At 41.8% G+C, this 23,135-nt stretch overlaps 1 protein-coding gene across 8 annotated transcripts in view; it reads left to right on the forward strand.

Moving 5' to 3' along the window:
• TASP1 (taspase 1) overlaps positions 1-23,135 on the forward strand; it is a 214,560-nt gene that overhangs the window by 47,087 nt on the left and 144,338 nt on the right. For all 8 annotated transcript variants that reach the window (XM_068232469.1, XM_068232474.1, XM_068232466.1 and 5 more), the window contains 2 exons: positions 7,286-7,365; positions 23,021-23,127. In XM_068232469.1, the coding sequence (XP_068088570.1) occupies positions 7,286-7,365; positions 23,021-23,127 (187 nt within the window). The remainder of the gene's footprint in view (positions 1-7,285; positions 7,366-23,020; positions 23,128-23,135) is intronic.

Consider the following 23,135-nt stretch of genomic DNA (forward strand, 5'->3'; position numbering starts at 1 on the left):
TCTCTGATCTGAATCTGATCAGAGGGGGATCAAACACCACCCTACACTGCTCACCAATTTATATACATAGATTTACGTGCTTATTTCTGCAGCCTGAGAACATCATGTCCATTGGCTGACAGGAGAACTATTAATTGGCTGCTCTGTAAGTATTTATGTGGATATTTTTGACATGACTTCATTTCGAGTGTCTGTTCAGCTGTAGGCAACAAGAGACCAGAGGCCCAACTTGAAAACAAATGATCCTGTTTCACTAAAGATCCTCTGTGTTTTGCGTAGCTGCTTTTGGCACTCTCTTTTGTTTTTCCTTTTTGTAGTGGGGAGCAGGGCTTACTCCAAACAGATGACTTTACGGTTTGGGGGCGACGCACACTCGATACCCAAGATATTGCGTTATTAATCCTCTAATGAACTGTGGAAATATTTTTGTGGAAATATTTTGGTTTTAAATCCTAGCATTTTTTATATTTTTTTTTCTTGGTTTATTACCAGCAACACTTGACCAATAATTTGTTGCTACAATACCTTTAACTTTGATCAAGAGTGGAATCTAAAGACAGACTATTGGAAGGCACATGCTATCATTTCAGAGCCTCTGATCTGCTGCCCAGTTCCCGGGAACTGCTAGAGAAAACATCAGTGAAGAATGTATTTGCAATCAGCAGAATGTTCTGAGAAATTGGTCCTTTTGGTTAGCGAGGAGGATTTTATTAACCTCTGGTATAAATAAAACTATCAGGGCAAGGCTGTCTTATGTGATTCGGGGGTTGCGATCCGGCCAGTGAAAACACGGCTCATTTGCCTCTTCAGAAAAACAGATTGATATTTAATATTCCTACAATGGAACCCAAGCGTCTTTAGGTTCCAAAACAAAATGAGCAAAATACACCTCTACACATGCTCATGTTCCCACCATGCTAGGGGTGAGGTCCAAGCCTATGAGTAATGGATCATCTGGTCGCAGATGACACCTGACTATTCTCACTGTAAATATTTTGCTCACTTTTTCGTATGTCGTTCATCGTTGCTGTAATGTGGCCCAAATATGAGCGAAGCTGTCATGTGAAAGCATAGAAAACCTTTCTGATTTTGGGAGTATGAAAATGTTTCTGGAGCAAGTTCAATAAGACAGTTCTAGACTGCTCTTAATAATGTATTATTAAAATGAAAAAAAAAATGAAAGTGAACCCGAGGTGAATTTTTTTTTCTTTTTGTAGATATCCAATGGTTTTATTTTATAGTTACACATTTACAAACTAGATTGAATGTTTTGTTGCCTCTGCCCAGTGCCAGCCTAATAAGTGTCCCAGAGTTAGAAAAAGTTATGTATATACATAGAATCTCATTATAGTAGACTCTAACATAGTAAACTGATATCAAGTAAACAGAGGAGCCAAAAGGATAAAACAGTGTTCAAATATAAAATAAGGGGATAGATCAGTGTTTCTCAACTTTTTTTGACCCAGGTACCCCTATCGCAATTCAGTTCCAGCCAAGTACCCCCCCCCCACGTGTATTTATGTGTATAAAATATATATGTATCCCCCACCGCAGGTATAGGTGCCCCCAGTATAGATAGATAGCCAGGTATAAGTGCCTGCCCCAGTATAGGTACCCTCAGTATAGCCAGGCATGGGTGCCCCCAGTATAGCCAGGCATGGGTGCCCCCAGTATAGCCATGCATGGGTGCCCTCAGTATCGCCAGGCATGGGTGCCCACAGTATAGCCCCCCTGTTTTGCGCTGCGTCCCCTCCTGGCTGTGTACCCCCTGCTGTGGTCTGGTATGCGAATCACGTGTTGAGAAACACTGCTATAGATGATTCAAGACGATAAGCGTGATCAAAATTCCTTTTATCGGTGTACTCCTAAATTTTGGAATAATAAGAGTTTTATTTGATGTCAACTAATGACCAGCTTCACAAACAAAAAGAAGCTGCTACCACTGAGTGCCTACCATGACTAGGAAAACGTTTGTGCCTGGAGTGATACTTTAGTATGTGTGGCCAGCACAGGTTAGACCACTGCTGGCACCACAATGATAAGTTTTAATGTCATTTTAAAATAATGCTAAGGTACCCCTGACCTGGTTCCCCCTCCCCTTAAACTTTTTTTTATAGTATTCTACTATTTGTGCTAAGACTAAGTCACAGCACCAGCCTCGCCTCCGCGGGAGTGGAGAAAGATTGAGGAGTAGACTACACGGGAGGTAAGTATGACCTGTGTATGGTTATTTTGACTTTTTATTTTCAGTTCAGGTTCTCTTTAAGTTTACAGTTCTGTTGTTTTTATAGAAGATCTTGACTTAGTCAAATACTCGTTTTGCCATTTTGTTGCATCTTCACGTGTGGCCAGCATTATTTTTGTAGATCTTTATGAAGTATAGCAATGTGTGTCAGTAAAGTCTGCTGGACAGAACCAGTGCTGTGGGCTTTATATTTCATCGCTCCCCTTCTGGAGAGGTAACCTACCAGCCCACCGTTACCGTGCCAACAGCATGACAGGCCTCTGCTGTCAGCATCACTGAGCACCGCTGTCCTGGCTCTCTGCATATTTTACAGATAATATACCTTTTCTTAAAAGGAGACACTTTGGTATGTGCAGTAAAATTTCAAGACCTCGAATGCCAGTAAACATCGCTGTGGGATGGTAGGCATTCACTGCAGTTTGCTTTAGGAAATTGTGTCTGAGCAGATTTACGGAAAACTGTGTTAAATACCCGCGGCAGTAAATCGCAGCTAAATATGATTTGAGTTCTATTTTCTACACTTGATCAGGTCATGTCTGGTGGTAGACGGCTCTGGACTCAAGTAGTCCATTTCTGCACGATCCTGTGGGTGGAACAGCTACCCGTATCCTAAATTCTGTCTGCCGGGTCTAATTTCTAATTTAATTTTTAATAGGCTTCCACAGAGCGCTTTCTTCATAAGATGCTTTTCCAGTCTAGGAAGATTCTTGCCAAGAAATGAGTGTACGGTACTTGATGGCCCTGGTTGCAGCCTGAATGAATGCTTGTCTACTCTAACCGTGTTTGAGAAGTGTAGAAAAACAAAACAGTCATTGAAAGGATAGGATATCATTATTCAGTACCTATAACAACCCAAGCGTTGCCAGTTTCCTTATTAGCTGGTATTGGCAGATGCTAGAGAGGGACAATATCAGATGTAATATCACTAACGGGTGTAATGGCAAGCAGTGATTAATCTGCTAGGATGGCTGCCAGTATGACTCATTTCAAGCAACTCTTGCATTAATGGCAAACTACAACTCATAAATAAATAATAATGTTGTCTGCTGAGCTGTGTTATAATATATTTTTGTGGAATTATTCCCCTCAACATCAACCAATGAATGGAGCAAAAATTGTTGTACGAGTGGAAGACACTGTATTTCACTTCAGCCACGCCTCTCCCCTTGCTGTCTCTGACTGGCCGCATTCTGCTCTGCATAGGGCGGCAGAGCAGCACAATACGTTATGTGTGTGTGGCGCAGCATGGTTTGTCAGCATGCAGCGCACCGCATACTACCGTGCAGTCCAAAAAAAAAGAGAAACCGTGACCAAGAATTGAACTTCATCCCAATCAGTAGCTGATACCCCCTTTCCCATGAGACATCTCTTCCTTTTCACAAATGGATCATCAGTGGGCTCTGTATGGCTGATATTGTGGTGAAACCCCTCCCACAGTGGAATGTCAGGACCATGGTCCTGTCAGTTTCCTGTCTGTGAACCTCATTGCATTGTGGGAAATAACAGCTGTTTACAGCTGGGTCCAACTGACAAAAAAGCAAGCAGCATCTACTTCCACAGACATCACCTGCCAGCAGTAAAAATGTCACCAGGTAGTAAATGTCAGAATATAAATCAGGGAGAGGAAAGATTTTACAATGGAAAAACACTGACTAAATCATGTATTCAGAATTAAAACAATTGCTTAATTTTTACTATTATTATTATTATTATTTATTTATAAAGCGCCAACATATTCCGTGGCGCTGTACAATGTAAGAAAACAAACAAGGGATACATAATGATACAGACAATGATATACATGAAATATGAACACTGATACAAGATACAGCACTGCTGATTACAACTTGATTTAACATGATGACTAAAATGTATAAATTTCTAACAGTGTGCAAGCAATTGAATTAATAACATTCCATGACACAAAAGGGTGAGAGCCCTGCCCTTGCGAGCTTACAATCTAAAGGAATGGGGTGGAAACGAGAGGTGGGGGAAGTATACAGTATATGTACAGGCAGTGCGTAATTAGGTTATTTAGTGGGTGCATGGCCTAAGCTAGAGAATATGCTTGTCGGAAAAGGTGGGTTTTGAGGGAACGTTTAAAGATTTCGAAGGTGGGAGAGTGGCGGATGTGTTGTGGAAGGGCATTCCAGAGAAGGGGTGAGGCACGTGAGAAGTCTTGTACACGTGAATGTGAGGAGGTAATTGTAGAAGAGAATAGAAGAAGCTCGTGTGCAGATCTGAGATTGCGGTTGGGTTGGTATCTGGAGACTAGTGAGGAGATGTACAGGGGAGAGAGATTGTGGAGAGCTTTGTAGGTTATGGTTAAGAGTTTGAACTGAATCCTCTCATTAATTGGTAGCCAGTGAAGAGCTTGACAGAGAGGGGCAGCAGAGGAAGAGCGAGAGGAGAGATGAATGAGTCGAGCAGCAGAGTTCAGTACAGAATTGAGCTGTGTTAGTCAGTTAGTTGGAAGTCCACCAAGCAATATATTGCAATAGTCCAATCGAGATATAATAAGAGCATGTACTAACATTTTGGTTGTGTCATGGGAGAGAAAAGGTCGGATACGTGCTATGTTTTTCAGTTGGAAATGGCAGGAGCTGGTTAGGGAGTTAATGTGAGGAGTAAATGAGAGAGAAGAATCAAATATTACCCCCAAGCACCGTGCTTTGGGAACTGATGTTATAGACGTGTTGTTAACATTTATTGTAATATCAGGCAAAGGGGTGGACAGGGATGGTGGAAAGACTATTAGTTCAGTTTTATTCATATTAAGTTTTAAGAAGCGAGAGGACGTGAAAGAGGAGATAGCGGACAGGCAGTCGGGAACCCGTGTGAGGAGGGAGTTAAGGTCTGGGGCCGAGAGGTACAGTTGTGTATCGTCTGCATATAGGTGGTATTGGAAACCAAATGAGCTGATTAAGTTACCAAGACCGTGCATGTAGAATATGCAATATTACATTATTTTCACTGGAGTTCCTCTTTAACAGTCGAAAAACTCCAGAAGGTCCGCACACTCTAATGTACCATGTTCTGTTTATTCAGAAAACGTAACACACCATTCCACAACCAACGAGTCGTTTCGGGGCCCCGCAGGGTCCCCTTTGTCAAGGCTACAGTACAGAATGGTAACGGATGGCTACCATTCTGTACTGTAGCCTTGACAAAGGGGACCCTGCTGGGCCCCGAAACGACTCGTTGGTTGTGGAATGGTGTGTTACGTTTTCTGAATAAACAGAACATGGTACATTAGAGTGTGCGGACCTTCTGGAGTTTTTCGTGGATTACAAATATTGGTCCAGCACCTCACCTGTGGTGTGCGACCTCATTCTCTGTGCACTTGGTCTCTTTAACAGTCAACTGTTAGGTCGCTATCGATGCAATGGGCACCCTTGCGTTAGATGGTTCTGAGTTGGGTTAGTCTCTGGCTAGAATCTAGCGCATGTATGGAGGCCCTGATAGGTCACAAAGATCCAAAGTACCAGATCGTCTTGGCCAAATGCAGGCCTAGCGCATTGTTCTCTCCTTGGCTCTTCTAGTCCAAGCCGCTCCACTGGGAAACACTCCATTGTCTTCTATTTTTCTCTGGTTGTAAATTGTCTGCACTGTTTATCATCCTCGTGTGCATCCAGCTCCAAAGTTGTTCACTGGGTGCCACTGTATCTGGTGTGTGGTGGTGTCCAAATTTCCAGGCTGCCATGGGTGCCAAAATTTGCTGTTTCGCTGTATTGGGTCTGCTTTCTACGTTTTATATTTTAATTTTCTATTTCACAGCTAGTACTGAGCTGTTTGTGTAAGAATAAACCGTCCGTGTCTTTTCGGAAAATAATCAGTGTCTGCTTTCAGTTACGACCCGAGCAGTTTTTTTCTTTCAGCAGTCCATCTATCAAAATGTTCATGTGTCAGTTTATTGTTTATGAAAAAATCTTGTGTGTCATTGGTTCAGGGGATAGCCAAGAATCTGCATAAATCAGAAGGTAGAATAGTTTTATTGTAATGCTGATTACTTCCATGGACCACTCCCTGACACAATCTTGATGCAATGCATTACGTACGAAAGTCAGTTCCAGAGTGCTGACAGATATTTTGGTGTTGCATAGATTGCAGAGTAACAATCCGTTATAGGTCTTTGAAGTAGTATGAAACTCAGCATTTCTTTGTTCTAAATGATTATTTGCGGCATAAAATCTACTATCACAATTTTTATTTTAAGCAGAACAGCATTCAAACAGTTAAACATAGTATTTTGTTCTTCCGTGGAAAGCTCCTTGCTTCAGTGGGCAGCTTCTGTACACATTCAGAGGTGATAACATTATCTTTTGTTTACATTTGTTTGCTACAATTAGTATCCAGCCAGCAGTGTGCTGACACTGAACTGCACACATTGTAGAACCAGAGAGCGCTGAGATGTGATCACTGGATTCATTATAATATATAAATATAGCAGCTATGCAGTAAAGGGCAATGGCAGATCAGAGCAGATAAACTGTACTTTGGGAACTTGAAATTTGTAGACAGACAATATTACTTGCGCACAAAAGCAAATATGGTAACTGCATGGGTAATACAAATTAGGATAATACATTTTTATTGAATGTTTTGTCAGTTTTATCCTACTTTAAAGGGACTCCGAGCACCTCTCATACGCATGCCTTTAAGACTCCGACCAGTACTGAAAAGTACTTAAAGATGCATTTCATTCTGTAGCTTGTGCTCTCCTCTTTCATTTGATGCCTGAATCGCCGTTCTACACCAAATAGTTTTCGTTCGATTTCAGTTTAAAAGTCGCGTCTGCCATCTTGGCTATGTTATAACTTCCGGGTCACCCCTGTCTTCTCTGTTAGAGAAGTGCATCACTGAATGAAGCGGGAAGAGGAAGTGACGCACATGGCCATTGCAAGAGGCACCTCCAGAGGGGTCATAGCTCGATTTTGTTGAAAGTCGTCTGTCTTAAAGGCATGCCCATGACAGGTGCTCGGAGTCCCTGTAAGCTCTTAGCAGCATTAATGACATCTGATTTTGTTTTCCTCTTTACAGCTTCTTAGTCGGAGATGGTGCTTTTAAATGGGCTGTTGATCATGGGATCCCAACGTGTCCTAGAGACATCATGGCTACAAGTGAGTACAGCTGCTGTCGTTTTGGTGTTTTAACAAGATGTGCGTTCTTTAAAGAGACACTGAAGCGAAAAAAAAAATATGATATTATGATTTGTATGTGTAGTACAGATAAGAAATAAAACATTAAGACCAGATACATCAGTCTAATTGTTTCCAGTACAGGAAGAGTTGAGAAACTCCAGTTGTTATCTCTATGCAAACAAGCCATTAAGCTCTCCGACTAAGTTAGTCGTGGAGAGGGTTGTTATCTGACTTTTATTATCTCAACTGTTCCTGGACTATTTACTTTTCCTCTGCTAGAGGAGAGGTCATTACTTCACAGACTGCTCTGAAAGACTCATTTTGAATGCTGAGTGTTGTGTAATCTGCACATAATATGTAATGATGCAATGTTAGAAAAAACACTATATACCTGAAAATAAAAGTATGAGAATATTTTCTTTGCTGCTAATCTTCTAGTAATTATTCATAGTACACAACCAATTCACTATATCATATTTTTTTTTTCGCTTCAGTGTCTCTTTAACCATTTCAGCCCGCGGGGATTTTTCACCTTATGCATCAGAGCTATTTTCACCTCCCATTCATTCGCTAATAACTTTATCACTACTAATAACAATTTATTGCTCTATATCTTGTTTTTTCCGCCACTAATTAGGCTTTCTGTGGGTGGTACATTTTGCTAAGAATTATTTTTTTATAAATGCATTAAGAATAAAATGGAAAAAATTCATTATTTCTCAGTTTTCAGCCATTATAGCTTTAAAATAATCCACACTACCATAATGAAAACCTATGTATTGTATTTGCGCCTTTGTTTCGGTTATGACACCATTTAAAAAATGTTCGTATTATACCCTCTTCAAATGCATATTTAAAAAGTTCAGACCCCTAGGTAACTATTTGTCGTTTTTTTTTTTTTTTTTTTTTTTTTTTTTTTTTTTTAATTGTCATTTTTTTTTTCCCCATAAAACATTTTATTTGGGTAATATTTTGGTGTGGGAAATAAACAGTTAACTTTTAATGTTAGTATATGTGGAAATTGTAATGTAAGAAATATGTAGATGTAGTTTTACTATTTGGCCACCAGATGGCCACCTTGAACTTTTTTTCCCTCCTTGTGCTTCTTGCTAAGCGGAAGCACAAGGGGGATGCGGACATTTTCACGGGCAGAAAGACTGAAGCCTCTTGTAAGAGCGCTTCGGTTTTTCTCCTGGGGAGACGGATCGGTGATCGGGAACCATGTTCCCGTTCACTGATCCCAGGGCTATCGGGGGACAGCACGGGGGTGAGCGCGCCGTAGCGCGGCACTGCAGCAGAAATAGTTAAATGCATTCTCAACTTTTATTTTTTCCAATATAATAAAAAAGTATTACAGCTGCTTTCAGATGGTTATTTATGTCTTTGTCCATCTTGTGTAGCACCCCAAAAGTGACCATATATTATTCAACCAAAACGTTCCAATTTCTATTATTTTAACACTATCAGTTATTTAGAAACATTGAGTATATGTTTTTTTTTTTTTGTCAAGAAAAGACCTTTCTTTTTTTTTACTTTTACTTTAGATTTTTTTTTTTTACTTTAAATTTTTATTCAATTTTGTTTTGAACAACTCAACCTGTATCTACTTTCTTTTAAAGGACATCCAAGGTGAAAATAAACGGATGAGATAAACCATTGTATCTATCCTCCTCCTCCGAAAAATGATTTCCCACAGTTTTATTTCATATTTAAATCTAGTTTTTAGATTTTTTTCATTTTCTCTACTTAGACACCTTCATTGAAGTATGCCACAGCTCAAATCTATGAATTATTGACCCTGTTTATCTCTTTCTTGCTCTCAGAAGCCATTTACTAACAGTAAAGTGTTTTATGGCTGTAATTACTTATCAGTGAGGGTTATGCGATAATCCGACCCGCTCCCGGCCCGAACAGAAACTGTCACTTGCATACCTGATGTTTAACTCTTTCAGGCAAAGAAAATAAGGAACACAGCCTAATTATTTGTGTGCTTGGCACTGTACAAACACATGTCTAACTCATCATGTCATGTCACCTCGTGTGTTCTTTAAGCTTTTAATAATTATCCATCTTGATTATTTGTTTTTTTTTAATCAAAAAATTGAATAGTGTATGGTGGATTTGTTTGATTTTTCAAACAATATAAGCAATCAAGGAAATTGATTTCAAGTAAAACATATGAAGTATGGCAACCTTGCAGGAGTACATGTCAAAAAGGGGCAGCATGGTGGTGTAGTGGTTAGCGCCCTCGCCTTGCAGCGCTGGGTCCCCGATTCGAATCTCAGCCAGAGCAACATCTGCAAGGAGTTTGTATGTTCTCCCTGTGTCTGCGTGGGTTTCCTCTGGGCACTCTGGTTTCCTCCCACATCTCCAAAAACATACAGAAAAGTTAATTAGCTTCCCTCTAAATTGGTCCTATACTATGATACATGCAGTACATAAGTACATAGACATATGACTATGGTAGGGATTAGATTGTGAGCCCCTCTGAGGGACAGTTGGTGACAAGACAAAATACTCTATCTAATACTCTGTCGGCGCTATATAAATACTAAATAATAATTTAATGGTGGGGTTGGGGTTGTTAGGATTAGGCACCAGGAGGAGAATTCCATATAAGAAGCATGGGTTACGCAACAAACGCACCACCAAAGAATAACAGATGTCAAGGCTAGGGTATTTCAGGGTATTGTTGTCTGCTTTGCTGATACCCTGCTTCTCAGTAACTGGAACCAAAACTAACTGTGCTGAATCCAGGGGTACCCCTGAAATGCCCATACTTGGCTCACTGGAAGGATGCCTGAGATCTCTGTGCTAGGGCCTACTCCCTCTGAGGAAAACAAAGATGCTTAATGTTGCTGCCTGCGTAGGACTTTCTGTATTCCACAACTATATACAGGATCTTCTAAAAAAATTAGCATATTGTGATAAAGTTCATTATTTTCTGTAATGTACTGATAAACATTAGACTTTCATATATTTTAGATTCAAATACACACAACTGAAGTAGTTCAAGCCTTTTATTGTTTTAATATTGATGATTTTGGCATACAGCTCATGAAAACCCAAATTTCCTATCTCAAATAATTAGCATATTTCATCCGACCAATAAAAGTAAAGTGTTTTTAAAACAAAAAAAGTCAACCTTCAAATAATTATGTTCAGTTATGCACTCAGTACTTGGTCGGGAATCCTTTTGCAGAAATGACTGCTTAAATGCGGCGTGGCATGGAGGCAATCAGCCTGTGGCACTGCTCAGGTGTTATGGAGGCCCAGGATGATTCGATAGCGGCCCTAAGCTCATCCAGAGTGTTGGGTCTTGCGTCTCTCAACTTTCTCTTCACAATATCCCACAGATTTTCTATGGGGTTCAGGTCAGGAGAGTTGGCAGGCCAATAGAGCACAGTAATACCATGGTCAGTAAACCATTTACCAGTGGTTTTGGCACTGTGAGCAGGTGCCAGGTCGTGCTGAAAAATGAAATCTTCATCTCCATAAAGCTTTTCAGCAGATGGAAGCATGAACCCACTTTTGAACCAGAAACAGCGGCAGAAGCGCCTGACCTGGGCTACAGAGAAGCAGCACTGGACTGTTGCTCAGTGGTCCAAAGTGAATGAAAGCAACTTTTACATGTCATTCGGAAATCAAGGTGCCAGAGTCTGGAGGAAGACTGGGGACTCGGGGGAGAGGGAAATGCCAAAATGCCTGAAGTCCAGTGTCAAGTACCCACAGTCAGTGATGATCTGGGGTGCCATGTCAGCTGCTGGTGGTTGTCCACTGTGTTGTATCAAGGGCAGGGTCAATGCAGCTAGCTATCAGGAGATTTTGGAGCACTTCATGCTTCCATATGCCGAAAAGCTTTATGGAGATGAAGATTTCATTTTTCAGCACGACCTGGCACCTGCTCACAGTGCCAAAACCACTGGTAAATGGTTTACTGACCATGGTATTAATGTGCTCAATTGGCCTGCCAACTCTCCTGACCTGAACCCCATAGAGAATCTGTGGGATATTGTGAAGAGAAAGTTGAGAGACGCAAGACCCAACACTCTGGATGAGCTTAAGGCCGCTATCGAAGCATCCTGGGCCTCCATAACACCTGAGCAGTGCCACAGACTGATTGCCTCCATGCAACGCCACATTGAAGCAGTCATTTCTGCAAAAGGATTCCCGACCAAGTACTGAGTGCATAATTGAACATAATTATTTGAAGGTTGACTTTTTTTGTTTTAAAAACACTTTTCTTTTATTGGTCGGATGAAATATGCTAATTTTTTGAGATAGGAAATTTGGGTTTTTATGAGCTGTATGCCAAAATCATCAATATTAAAACAATAAAAGGCTTGAACTACTTCAGTTGTGTGTATTTGAATCTAAAATATATGAAAGTCTAATGTTTATCAGTACATTACAGAAAATAATGAACTTTATCACAATATGCAAATTTTTTGAGAAGATCCTGTAGTCTTGGAGGCAGAGCCATACCGCTGCCATGGAACGAAAATTAGGCCTCACCTACCCTACTTATGGAGATTTGCTGCTGGGGACAGCTAGAGTAGTGCTGAATTAGCGATCACTGGTCCTGCCTGTTTTTTTCTTAAAGTGGTGTGCTTAAAGCATGCATGGAAAGAAGGGCCCAGTTTAGCTATATTCTACTGCTGGATTCCTATAGTAAAATATTGGTAATGCCTAAACCCCCCCCAAAATCCTAACACCCCAATGCAGCAAGCAAGGTAAATTTCGGTGACTTGAGACGCCTGATCAGCAGCAGTGGAAGTTAATTTGGGTACCAAATAGCATGGCAGGAGCCGGGGACATGCCCGCTATGTAACGCCGCAATTATAATTTCTGCAAGCCTGCCACTAATCAGGGGCCTACGGCCGCCAAAATTTTCCTTGTTTGCCGCAGCCATTATAATCGCCACGATTTGCGGCAAAGAAAATAAATTTCTGCTCCAGGAGCCACCCGATAGTGGACGCTGCTGTGCGCTCAAACGTGCACTTTTTGCAGCAAATTGCTGCTTTTACAATAAGCGCCTATAACAGTGCTATTTTTTTCCGGTTTTGGTGCTTAAAGAGAACCCGAGGTGGGTTTGAAGAATATTATCTGCATACAAAGGCTGGATCTACCTATACAGCCCAGCCTCGGTTGCTATCCCAAACCCCCCTAAGGTCCCCCTGCACTCTGCAATCCCTCATAAATCACAGCCACGCTGCTGACAAACAGCTTGTCAGAGCTGGCTGTGTTTATCTCTATAGTGTCAGTCTGCTGCTCTCCCCGCCTCCTGCAGAACTCCAGTCCCCGCCTGCATCCCTTCCCTCCCTGCTGATTGGAGGGAAGGGACGGGGGCAGGGACCGGAGCTATGCAGGAGGCGGGGGAGCAGCTGAGACTGACACTACAGATGTAAACACAGCCTCACAGCACGGCTGTGATTTATGAGGGATTGCAGAGTGCAGGGGGACCTTAGGCGGGTTTGGGATAGCAACAGAGGCTGGGCTGTATAGGCAGATCCAGCCTCTGTATGCAGATAACATTCTTTAAACACACCTCGGGTTCTCTTTAAAGACAAGAAAATATTTCTAAGTTGCAGTCACTTCTTTTTGACATGTGCCTAATCCCTGCACTCCCTGGTCTATCACCAAAGATCTCTATGTGGTTACATTACTATTATATGCGTTGGTCTATGGCCTGCATTACTCCAGCTAAAAAAGCAACAAGAGTAAGACTGAATAAAACCCAGATTGTGTATGTGTATAGCATCCACTGTCTGGCTTCTCTCAGTATCTCGGCATGACAAGTATGTTTAACTGCTTGGGATGCCATACCAGCTTATTAGACAGAAACACACAACACATGTACATGAGAGACTCTTCCCTGGGATGTCAAATATTCTGGAATGCTGGACCTTCCATAGGCTGGAGCGGAATTTAAACGAAGAGGCTGGTATGTAGCCGAGGATGAGATGGATTTTCTTTACAATGCAGTTTGTTTTTCTATGTCATCTGAGCGATGTTTTTCAATTTGAGGCCTAAAGCTAGAAGACTAACTCCTAAAACATGCACTGTAAATTCTCTCAAACAGCTATATATAGATGTGCTGTATTTACTTTCCACTGTACACATCCAAACTGGCCCAGTAAACACGCAATTAAGAAAGATAACAATCCTGTCAGTGGAACAAAAAACACGTACAGCTTTTGGGACCTCTTTGAATCTAATGCTTAAAGGAGTCATCAATCAAAAAAAAAACAAAAACCTCCCTCCCCGCTCTATTTACCCGGGGCTTCCTCCCTCCCCGCTCTATTTACCCGGGGCTTCCTCCCTCCAGCCCCTTGCAGCTGACATGTCCCACACTAACAGCTCCGCTCGCAGCCGCTGGCCCGGGGCCCCCGGCGGTGCAGAGGCCCACCTCCTCTAGTGCGCCTGTGTGAGCGCCGCTGTCAATCAAGTTCATGTTGTCCACGGTGTACGAACTACTGCATCTGCGCAGTACACCGCGGAACAATGTGGACTAGATTGACAGCAGTGCTCACGCAGTAGAGACGATCTTGAGGTCGCCCTCTGCACTGGCGGGGACCCCAGGCCAATGGCCAGGCGCGAAGTTGCGACATGGGACATGTCAGCTGCAAGGGGCTGGAGGAAGCCCCAGGTAAGTAGAGCGGAGGAGAGCTTTATTTGACTGATGACTCCTTTAAAGCAAACCTGAACTGAAAATTGAAAGTCAAAATAAACATACATACCTACCTCCCGTGCAGTCTACTCATCAATCTCTTTCTCCTCTTCTGCGTGCTGTTTGTCCACTGTGATCAATGGAATTCCCTGTCCTCTATTTTAAGAATGGCCATTATTCCATAAAAGCTTCCTAGTCAACATACTGGTGAACTGTAATATTGCTCACTTGAGCCATAGGGAAACATGGACATTATCTGTCTCATCAGTTGTCCTTTAAGTTATAACTGACAGCAACTGATATGTTTCAGTTGTGACAGAATCTCGTCAGAACTGGAAGGAGTCGTAAGAAAAAAATGGCGAGCTTCTGAGAGGAACTGATGGCGAAGTAAGTATGTAATATTCATTTGCAGGTACATCATGTGTGTATTTTAAATAATTTTATTCGGTTTGGGTTCACTTTAAAGAGGAAGATGACCGAAAAAAAGTTGAAGGGGGGAAAAAAAATGCAACACATTGCAAAGTGAGAAGTTGAAAAATAGAAGAGAGATCAAGAAATTATTCATATTTGCCATGTAATTTGTTCATGTTGTTTGATCCACAACGAGCCTGCTGGTCATCATATTTATTACTGGCAGACAAAAAAAAATACACTAACTGCTGCTTTTATCTATAACCCCCTGCCAATGTGATAGCCTAAAAGAGTTTTTTTATATAGAAATATACTGTATATGCACAGAACGAAATACTGGTTGCATGGCAGTTGGAAAACCCAACAATGCAACATGGTTTACAGACAAACTGTCAGGACCACAGTAATGACATCACACTATGGGAAGGGTTTCACCACAATATCAGCCATACAGACCCCTGATGATCTATTCAAGAAAAGGTAAAGATTTCTCCTGGGAAAGGGGGTATCCGCTACTGATTGGGATAAGGTTCAGTCCTTGGTTAAAGTTCCTCTTTAACTTACAGGAAAAGAAAATCTATTTCAATTTTCGATGGTATGTAAAGGAGTTCAAAGTGCTTCAGTTTTTAATGCTGTCTTTTCCCATCTGGTAAAATGAACTTTCAGGATAGGAGGTCGATAAATCACCAGGGATTGACACATCAACACTTTTAAAAAAAATTTGTAGAGTGAGCATGGGAGTAACTATAGACCCTGCAAGAGATGCATCAGCAGGTGGTGGTGGTGGTGGTGGTGGTGGGGGGGGGGGGTGTGCAGAAGCCACAGGGGGCCCCGTGGGGGTAGAAGTTTTTATTTTCCCTGCCCTGTTAGACTGACAACTAAGGGCATGGAGAGAAAAAACGTTCTGCACAATTGTTCTAATGACTGCATCTGCTCAGCCACTGATGAGGCATCAATCATACAAATATTTGTAGACAGACCCTTTCCAGTGTGCTGCAGGCCCTTTGCGTAGAGTGCCCAGCCTCCAACTTCTCTACACTTAGCCAAGTGCTTTGTACTGTAGTGATGCTGTGATGCTGGAGAAGTCTGTAGCACCAGGTCTGCTCCATTAGAGATGGACAGAGTGAGTGTAATAAGAAGCTGAGGCTGGGCGCACACTCGTCCGTCGGTTTTCTGTATGTGTTTTCTACACCCTAGGGGCTTGATTCACTAAATCGTGATATCACACCTTATCAAAGATATCACACCTTATCAAATATATCACACCTTATGAGAGTTAACACGCCTTATCAGAGTAGCACACCTTTGATAACGTGTGATATTTGAGTTATCACAATTTAGTGAATCAAGCCCCATGTGTGTGTATGTGTGAAAACATGCACGTTTTATCACAGATGCTAATGTAATGCCTGCAATGCTTCACTGCTATCTGTTTTTTATCTACATGGGCAAAACACATTCATGGGCACTAGCCAACTGAATAACATTGGTTCTCCTGTGCAGATAAAGGAGGGGGGGCAAGGGGGCATCCAAAATTACGCAGGGGGGGGCTCAGTGATTTCTAGTTACCCCTTTGGAGTGAGAAAGAGTTTTAACGCTGTGCAGTGGAAGGAGAGCATTGAAAGCTCAGGAAGGCTGTATGCCAGGGATGTCAAACTCAAGGGCTAAAGTCTTCACACATTTTTGGCAAAGCTTAAATTGATGGGACTGAATCAGGAAAGGTGTGGTTCATCAAGTAGAAGTCATTTCTCCATTTCCTACTCAATCCTAAACACTGGCATGGATACTGTCCTTAAAGATACTCTGTAACAAAATTTTGAGCCTTATTTCTTCTATCCTATAAGTTCCTATACCTGTTCTAATGTGTTCTGTCTAACTGCAGCCTTTTGTAGTTGCACTGTCTCTGTAATAAATCTTTCCTCTGTCGGCTCTGTCGGGCTCAGGCTGGAATGTGTGGAATGTGCAGCACTGCTTGTGATAGGCAGAAGCTTTACACATCCTCTCCAAGTTCTCTCTTCTCAGCCTGTCACACTCTGGTTAGCAGCCATGTCTTTTGTTTGTAAACACTGCCTAAAACTGGCAATTAACAGCCAGGATTGCAGCAGGGAGTGGCAGAAACAGCACAGAGGGGCCCAGGAGAACATCATGAATAGAATGGTATGCTTTTTATTGTAAGAATTTTAGAGTACAGATTCTCTTTAAGGAATGGAGTTTGATACCTATGCTCTTTGTGATCTAGAGCCTTTCCTCTACATAGGTGAGTATCTAAGTCTTTTTGTTTTAGGTCGCTTCAGGTTCACTTTAAAATACACCTGAAGTGAGAGTGATATGGAGGCTGCCATATTTATTTCCTTTTAAACAATACCAGTTGCCTGGCCATCCAACTGATCTTTCACGCATCAGTAGTGTCTCTGAATAAATATGGCAGCCTCCATTTACCTCTCGCTTCAGGTTCCCTTTAAAGTAGTCCTGAACTCTTTCACAGGACTGAAGAAATACACAGAGAAATGCACCCTGTATGTATTTAGAGAGTTTAACCTGTTTAATTCCCCCTCATTTGTGTCTAATTACAAATTGTAATCTGATCTCTCCCCTGTGTCACATGACTGCCTATGGCAGAGATGGCAGATAAGGCTATTTGAAGGCACAGGAGGTTAACAATATGTCTGCTTCCATAAATCAGGAAGAAGAAACAGTGCAGATTTATTTTAGGATTTGTATCCGGTGTAACAAAGAAATGTTTTTAGTTTTAAAGGTTATTATGCTGTTGCACAGCTTTTAGAGCAGGGGAGACGTTCTGTGTTCAGGTCCACTTTAAAAGTAGGACCCTTACAGGACAAGGAAGGGCGTACGTTCCAGAGACTAGGAGCAGTACTTGAGAAGTCTTGAGACCATGCATAGGAAGAGGTGTGAGTGAGGAAGTCACTTGTAAGTCAACCAGTTCCAGAAAATATACATTATTTTAGTTTTGAAAGGTGTGAAAAGGGTTTAAAACATTTGGAGGTTTTTATTACGATCATTTTCTCTCTGGAAAGAGAAATCCAAAGAGCATTTTGCCATTAATATTAAAGCTGGTAGACTCAACGACATGAGGTGACTAAAATGGGACTCTTGCGCTTCCCCACTTTCATCTTTTTGTTTTCTTATCAACCTTTGGGCCCTTTCCACTAGCCGTGGTGCCATGCGATCGCATCGCATGGCACCGCATGTAGACTGCTTCCAATGTAAGTCAATGGAATAGTTTCCATTGAGGCGAATTTAAAGTCGCGGTCCGACCGTCCGGGGCAAATTATGGATGGCATGCTGCAGTTTTTCGCAGCACGCATCCGATTCCCGTAGCAGTAATATTGAGCCGCATCGCAAGACGACCGGAAGTAAGTACCCACCACGGCGGCAATGCAGGAGAAGGAGGTTACTAGCCATTGATTTCAGAGGCAGAGGGGAGGAGGAGGGAGGAGGAGAGGGGACTGAATTTACACACAGGCAAGCTGATAGCATCTCCAGCCCTCAGCCTGTGACAATGTGACAAACAGAACATGGCTGCCCTTCTTGTATCACAGGAATAAATAATCATAAACTTTTGAAGCGGTTTGCAGCTAGATATGCTGTGTAAACTATCTAAACTTTAGATAAGATTATAGACAAGTTACTTGTTATAGTTAGTTTTTCAATTTTGATCTGCTTTAAGGAGACATTTTCCCAGTTCCTATTTGGTTCAGGAAGTGATGGAAATTGTCATAGATCAAGGCTCAGACAGAAATAAAAATGCAAAAGACCTGTCCCACAACATTGAAAACTGAAATCATTTTTCCCCTAAGCAGGGTTGCCAATTCATCCCTTTAAATACTGACACATCTAAGTTATACAGGTTTTGGGGCTTCTCACAGATAATCAGTGCCTAAACTGCATCTAACTAGCCATAAGACATGTATAGTTCATAAGCGTCCGTATTTAAAGGGATGAGTTGGCAACACTGCCCCTCAGTTGGGCTGTAATAAAGAACATGCAAGCCTGGTTGGTCCAAGCTTCTATGTTTATGGAAAGATTTTACACACAATAGGCCTTTGCGGAGTTGGATCCAGGCTGCACATCCGATGGTTATGTGAACTCTGTAGGCGGTTTTCTAGAGCTCTCTCTACAAATGCGTAACATATAAATGCAAGCGCTTAAATACTTTAATATAATTAACAGTTAATGAGTCTAAAAGAAAAACAGTGACAATGTTACGTTTTGAAGAACATATGGATTTACTGTTAAATCAATTAAGTATCCCGGCGGAGGATTCCAGAATCAAAAGGGAAGTCATATATTGCCTATTTACATTTAGACAGTTGAAAGCGATTATATCGTCTCATTCTGTCCTGCGCATTGTTTTGCACAGTCTTGATAGATGTCTGCCAGAAGGAGTGATATTCGCCGCCACGGCTTTCATCTGGGCTCGCCGCTCGTTTGTTTTGTCTCCTTCCTAATGCCAAAGACAGAGAGAACTGTTAATTTCCTGTCACAGAATGTAATTGTTAGACAAATATTGCTGTAGAACATTCTATGCATGGAATCCTATTAGCCAACATGACATAATTCTCATCAGACAGGTCACAGGTTTACATACGGATATGGCTCGTGCTGAAAGAAAGCTGTGTTTGTTATTAAGTCATACTTTTTCTGTTAGGAGCAGATTGTGTTCCATATGAAGAAGCCCTCAGACAAGGAAGCTGTACTTGTGCTGCACTGTTTGCCATGCTTATTGTCACTACTACAGACCACTTGCTCTCTGTTCTATTTCCTTTACATTGCCTCTTAACAGGCATTCAGGTTGCATGGAGGGTGATTTATGAAATAGGAATTTTAGCGGGGGAAGGGGGAAAAAGTAAATCAATACATTGCAAAGTGAGAAGTTTAAAAATAGAGGAGAGATCAAGAAATGATTTATATTTGCCATGTAATTGTTCAAGTTGCTTGATCCACAATCAGCCTGCACATAATCCTCTTTACTACTGCCAGACATGAAACACAGACAGCACTAACTGCCATTATCTATAAACACACTCCCTAAAAATGTGTTAGACTAAAACTTTTTTTTTATAGATATACATATGCACAGAGGGAGATACTGATTGTTTAGCAGTTGGAATCAGCTGTTATTTCCCACAATGCAACAAGACTCACAGAAGGAAAACTGTCAGGACCTAGGGCCTGACATCACACTGTGGGAGGGGTTTCACCACAATATCAGCCATACAGAGCCCCCTGATGATCTATCCAAGAAAAGGTAAAGAGTTCTAGTGGAAAAGCGGATATCAGCTACTGATTGGGATGAAGTTCAATCCTTGGTTACCGTTCCTTTTTAAGGCTGGTGACTATAATTTTTCCCTCTTTAAGCAGAAGTACAGTTGAGTTGTTGACTATTTATAGGGCTGCCGCCAAGTGAGATAGGTGCCCAGTGCTGCCAATTATACAAATATCTGTTAACTTTACATCCCTTCTTCTACCGAAAACAACCCCCCTCTTCTTATACTCAATAACCCCCTACTAGTACTTACCAATAACCTACCGCTCTACAACCTAATGCTAACCCCCATCACCCACTCAACCACAATTTCTAGCCGTTCTGGTATTCTAAGCAATTGTCTACAAATAGGGGATTGGCTAGTGTAACTCATCCCTATGTAGTAGTTGATCAGCTTCTACTGTAGCCATTAGGCTATTAGTATCTTCATCGTGCCTCCTGCCTGGGCACCTGAATTCCGATATGTTACATTGACGACTATTAGACACCCGCTGATCCAGGCACACAAATGGCCTGATCCAAAAATATCCCCCCTGCTCCAATAGATTAGCCCACTCCATAAGGACTTTTTGAACAAATAATTATTTACTATATAGTTACAGAAAAGAGTAATGGACAGTGGGTTAGATTAATCAAAACATTACTTTTTTCTTCTTAAACAGTAATAACCAGCAGGGGGAATTGTTCTACATAATAAGAAAATTCTTAAATCCTACTTAATAACTGCAATTTAGCGTGAATTTTTAGTGATGTACTACAGTTAAGAAAAGTGTAAATCCATCTCTAAACTGTTGCAGATAAAGAAGTGCTTAAAGAGACTCTGTAACAAAAATTTGAGCCTTATTTCTTCTATCCTATAAGTTCCTATACCTGTTCTAATGTGCTCTGTCTAACTGCAGCCTTTCCTAGTTACACAGTGGCTGTATTATCTCTGTTATATGATCTAATCTTCTCTCCTCTGTTGGCTCTGTCCGGCTGAGTCAGTCAGGCAGGAATGTGCTGTGCTGCTTGTGATTGGATAGAAGCTATACACACCCTCTCCAGGCCCCCTGCGCACTCTGTATGACACACACTGAGCTACTCTCAGCCTATCACTTGCTATGTCTTTTGTTTGTAAACACTGCATAAACATTGCAATTACAAGCCAGGATTGCAGCAGGGAGTGGCAGAAATAGCACAGAGGGGCCCAGGAGAACATAATGACTAGGATAGAATGGTATGCTTTTTATTGTAAGAATTTTAGAATACCTTTAACCCTTTGGGGACGGCTGCCTAAGGACCAGCCCATTTTACATGCGGGGAGGGGGGTGCATTGGGGGGGGGGGGGGGGGGCAGGTAACCGGATCCCTAGTAGGGCTAGCTGAACATGGTGTCCCCAGTGTGGCCAGGTGTCCCCCGTATTGCCAGCAGCCTTTACTCACCTTCCAGGCTCCAACAATGAGCAGCTCTAGCCCCCTCCGCTCTGGCCGGCATCCTCGCTCGCACTGCCGTTAATTTCCGGGTTAGCTGCTTGATGACGTCATCAATCCGGTACCCGACACTTACGTCTGAGCGAGCAGAGATGCTGCCCAGAGTGGAGGGGAGCGACGATCGCCAGGGGGACATCAGGAAGGTGAGTGGATCCTCTTCTCCCCCTCCTACCGCTGCTGCTCTAATCGTCGGCGGATTGTAGTGATCATGTGATCAGAAGCCAATCGCGATGGCTCCTATTCACTGAGGGGAGATTTCAGCTGTCATATAACCGCTTAATCTCCCCTCTTGAGTGCACACGATCGCGTCGGGAGCGTAAATGGCAGGTGGCATAAATCCTATGCCGCATCAGGCTTAGACAGTCTCAAGTGCGGCGTAGGATTTACCATCAGCGGTCCCCAAATGGTTAAAGTGTAACTGTCAGGCATAAAATAAAAAATCAAATCAATCATCAAGTAAATCAGTGGTAGTTTAGATGTAGTGCAAAATTTTATTTTGTAATTGGGAAAAATTATTTAACTGGTCTGTGAACTTTGTAAATCAATACATTTGCGTAACAATTTTTAAATTTTTGTTTGCATCATGCATGTGCCGGCGTGTATCTCAAAGATGCACACTGGGACAAATTGAAATGGCCATTTAGTGATAAACTTTATTATTTAGTATTTATATTATGGGCAGCACGGTGGCACTCTTGCCTTGTAGTGCTTGGTCCCTGGTTTTAATCCCAGCCAGGTCACTATCTGCAAGTAGGTTGTATGTTCTCCCTTGTCTGTGTGGGTTTCCCCCGGGACCTCCAGTTTCCTCCCACATCCCCAAAAATTGGCCGTAGACTATGACTGTGGTAGAGGTTAGATTGTGAGCTCCTCTGAGGGACAGTTAGTGACAAGACTATATACTTTGTACAGCGCTGCAGAAGATGTCGGCGCTATATAAATACTAAATAATAATAGTGCTGACATCCTCCGCAGCACTTTGTACTTGAGTATAAAGTCTTGTCACATTATTGTTAATGTTCTTATTAACTACACCCAGGAAGTGGGAAGCAGGGTCTAGGAAATCATTGACTAAATTAACACAGCTGCTGGTTAAATAAAAATTCCACAAAGTATTACCCAAAGTTGAATCTTAGTTTTGTCAAAAGGTGTGGAGGCTGCCATATTTATTTCCTTATAAGCAATACCAGTTGCCTGGCTATACTGCTGATCCTCTGCCTCTAATACTTTTAGCCGTAGACTCTGAACCAGCATTCAGCAGATCAGGTGTTTCTGCCATTTTTGTCAAATCTGACAAGATTAGCTGCATGTTTGCTCCTGGTGTTATTCAGATGCTACTGCAGCCAAATAGATAAGTAGGGCTTCCAGGCAACTGGTGTTGTTTAAAAGGAAATAAGAATGGCAGCCTCCATATACTTCTCATTTCAGGTTCCCTTTAAATTACACCTGAATTTAAAGGGAATATTGGCTGCAATATTTATTTCCTGCTAAACCATACCAGTTGCCCGGCAGTCCTTGGAGACAGTTGGCTCAACCGTAATAAAAAACGTTGCTGCTGAAGGGAAAATAACCCAAGTTCGTATAAATGACAAATGTTTTTCCTATTTATGCAATTCCCGATTCATGGAATTCTCCTTTTAAATGAATTAGCATCTAGAAGCATGCATTTGCTAACCCTATCTTTTGCTTTCTGGGTGGGGTGAATTAAGAGAATCTTTTTGTTGGTCACTTCTCATTGGCTTATTGTGCTGGAAGTTAATAAGCTGCTTAATAGTTCTGTTCATCCATCTTATCTTTCAGAGTTAAGTTTAGCCGCTTTTAAGCGCAACAAGAGAAAACTTGAGCTGGCTGAGAAGGTGGAAACAGATTTTATTCAAATAAAAAAAAGAAGACAATCAAGTGAAAAGGTAAAAAA

The sequence above is a fragment of the Hyperolius riggenbachi genome, chromosome 4 (genome assembly GCF_040937935.1).
Source record: "Hyperolius riggenbachi isolate aHypRig1 chromosome 4, aHypRig1.pri, whole genome shotgun sequence".
NCBI lineage: Eukaryota > Metazoa > Chordata > Amphibia > Anura > Hyperoliidae > Hyperolius > Hyperolius riggenbachi.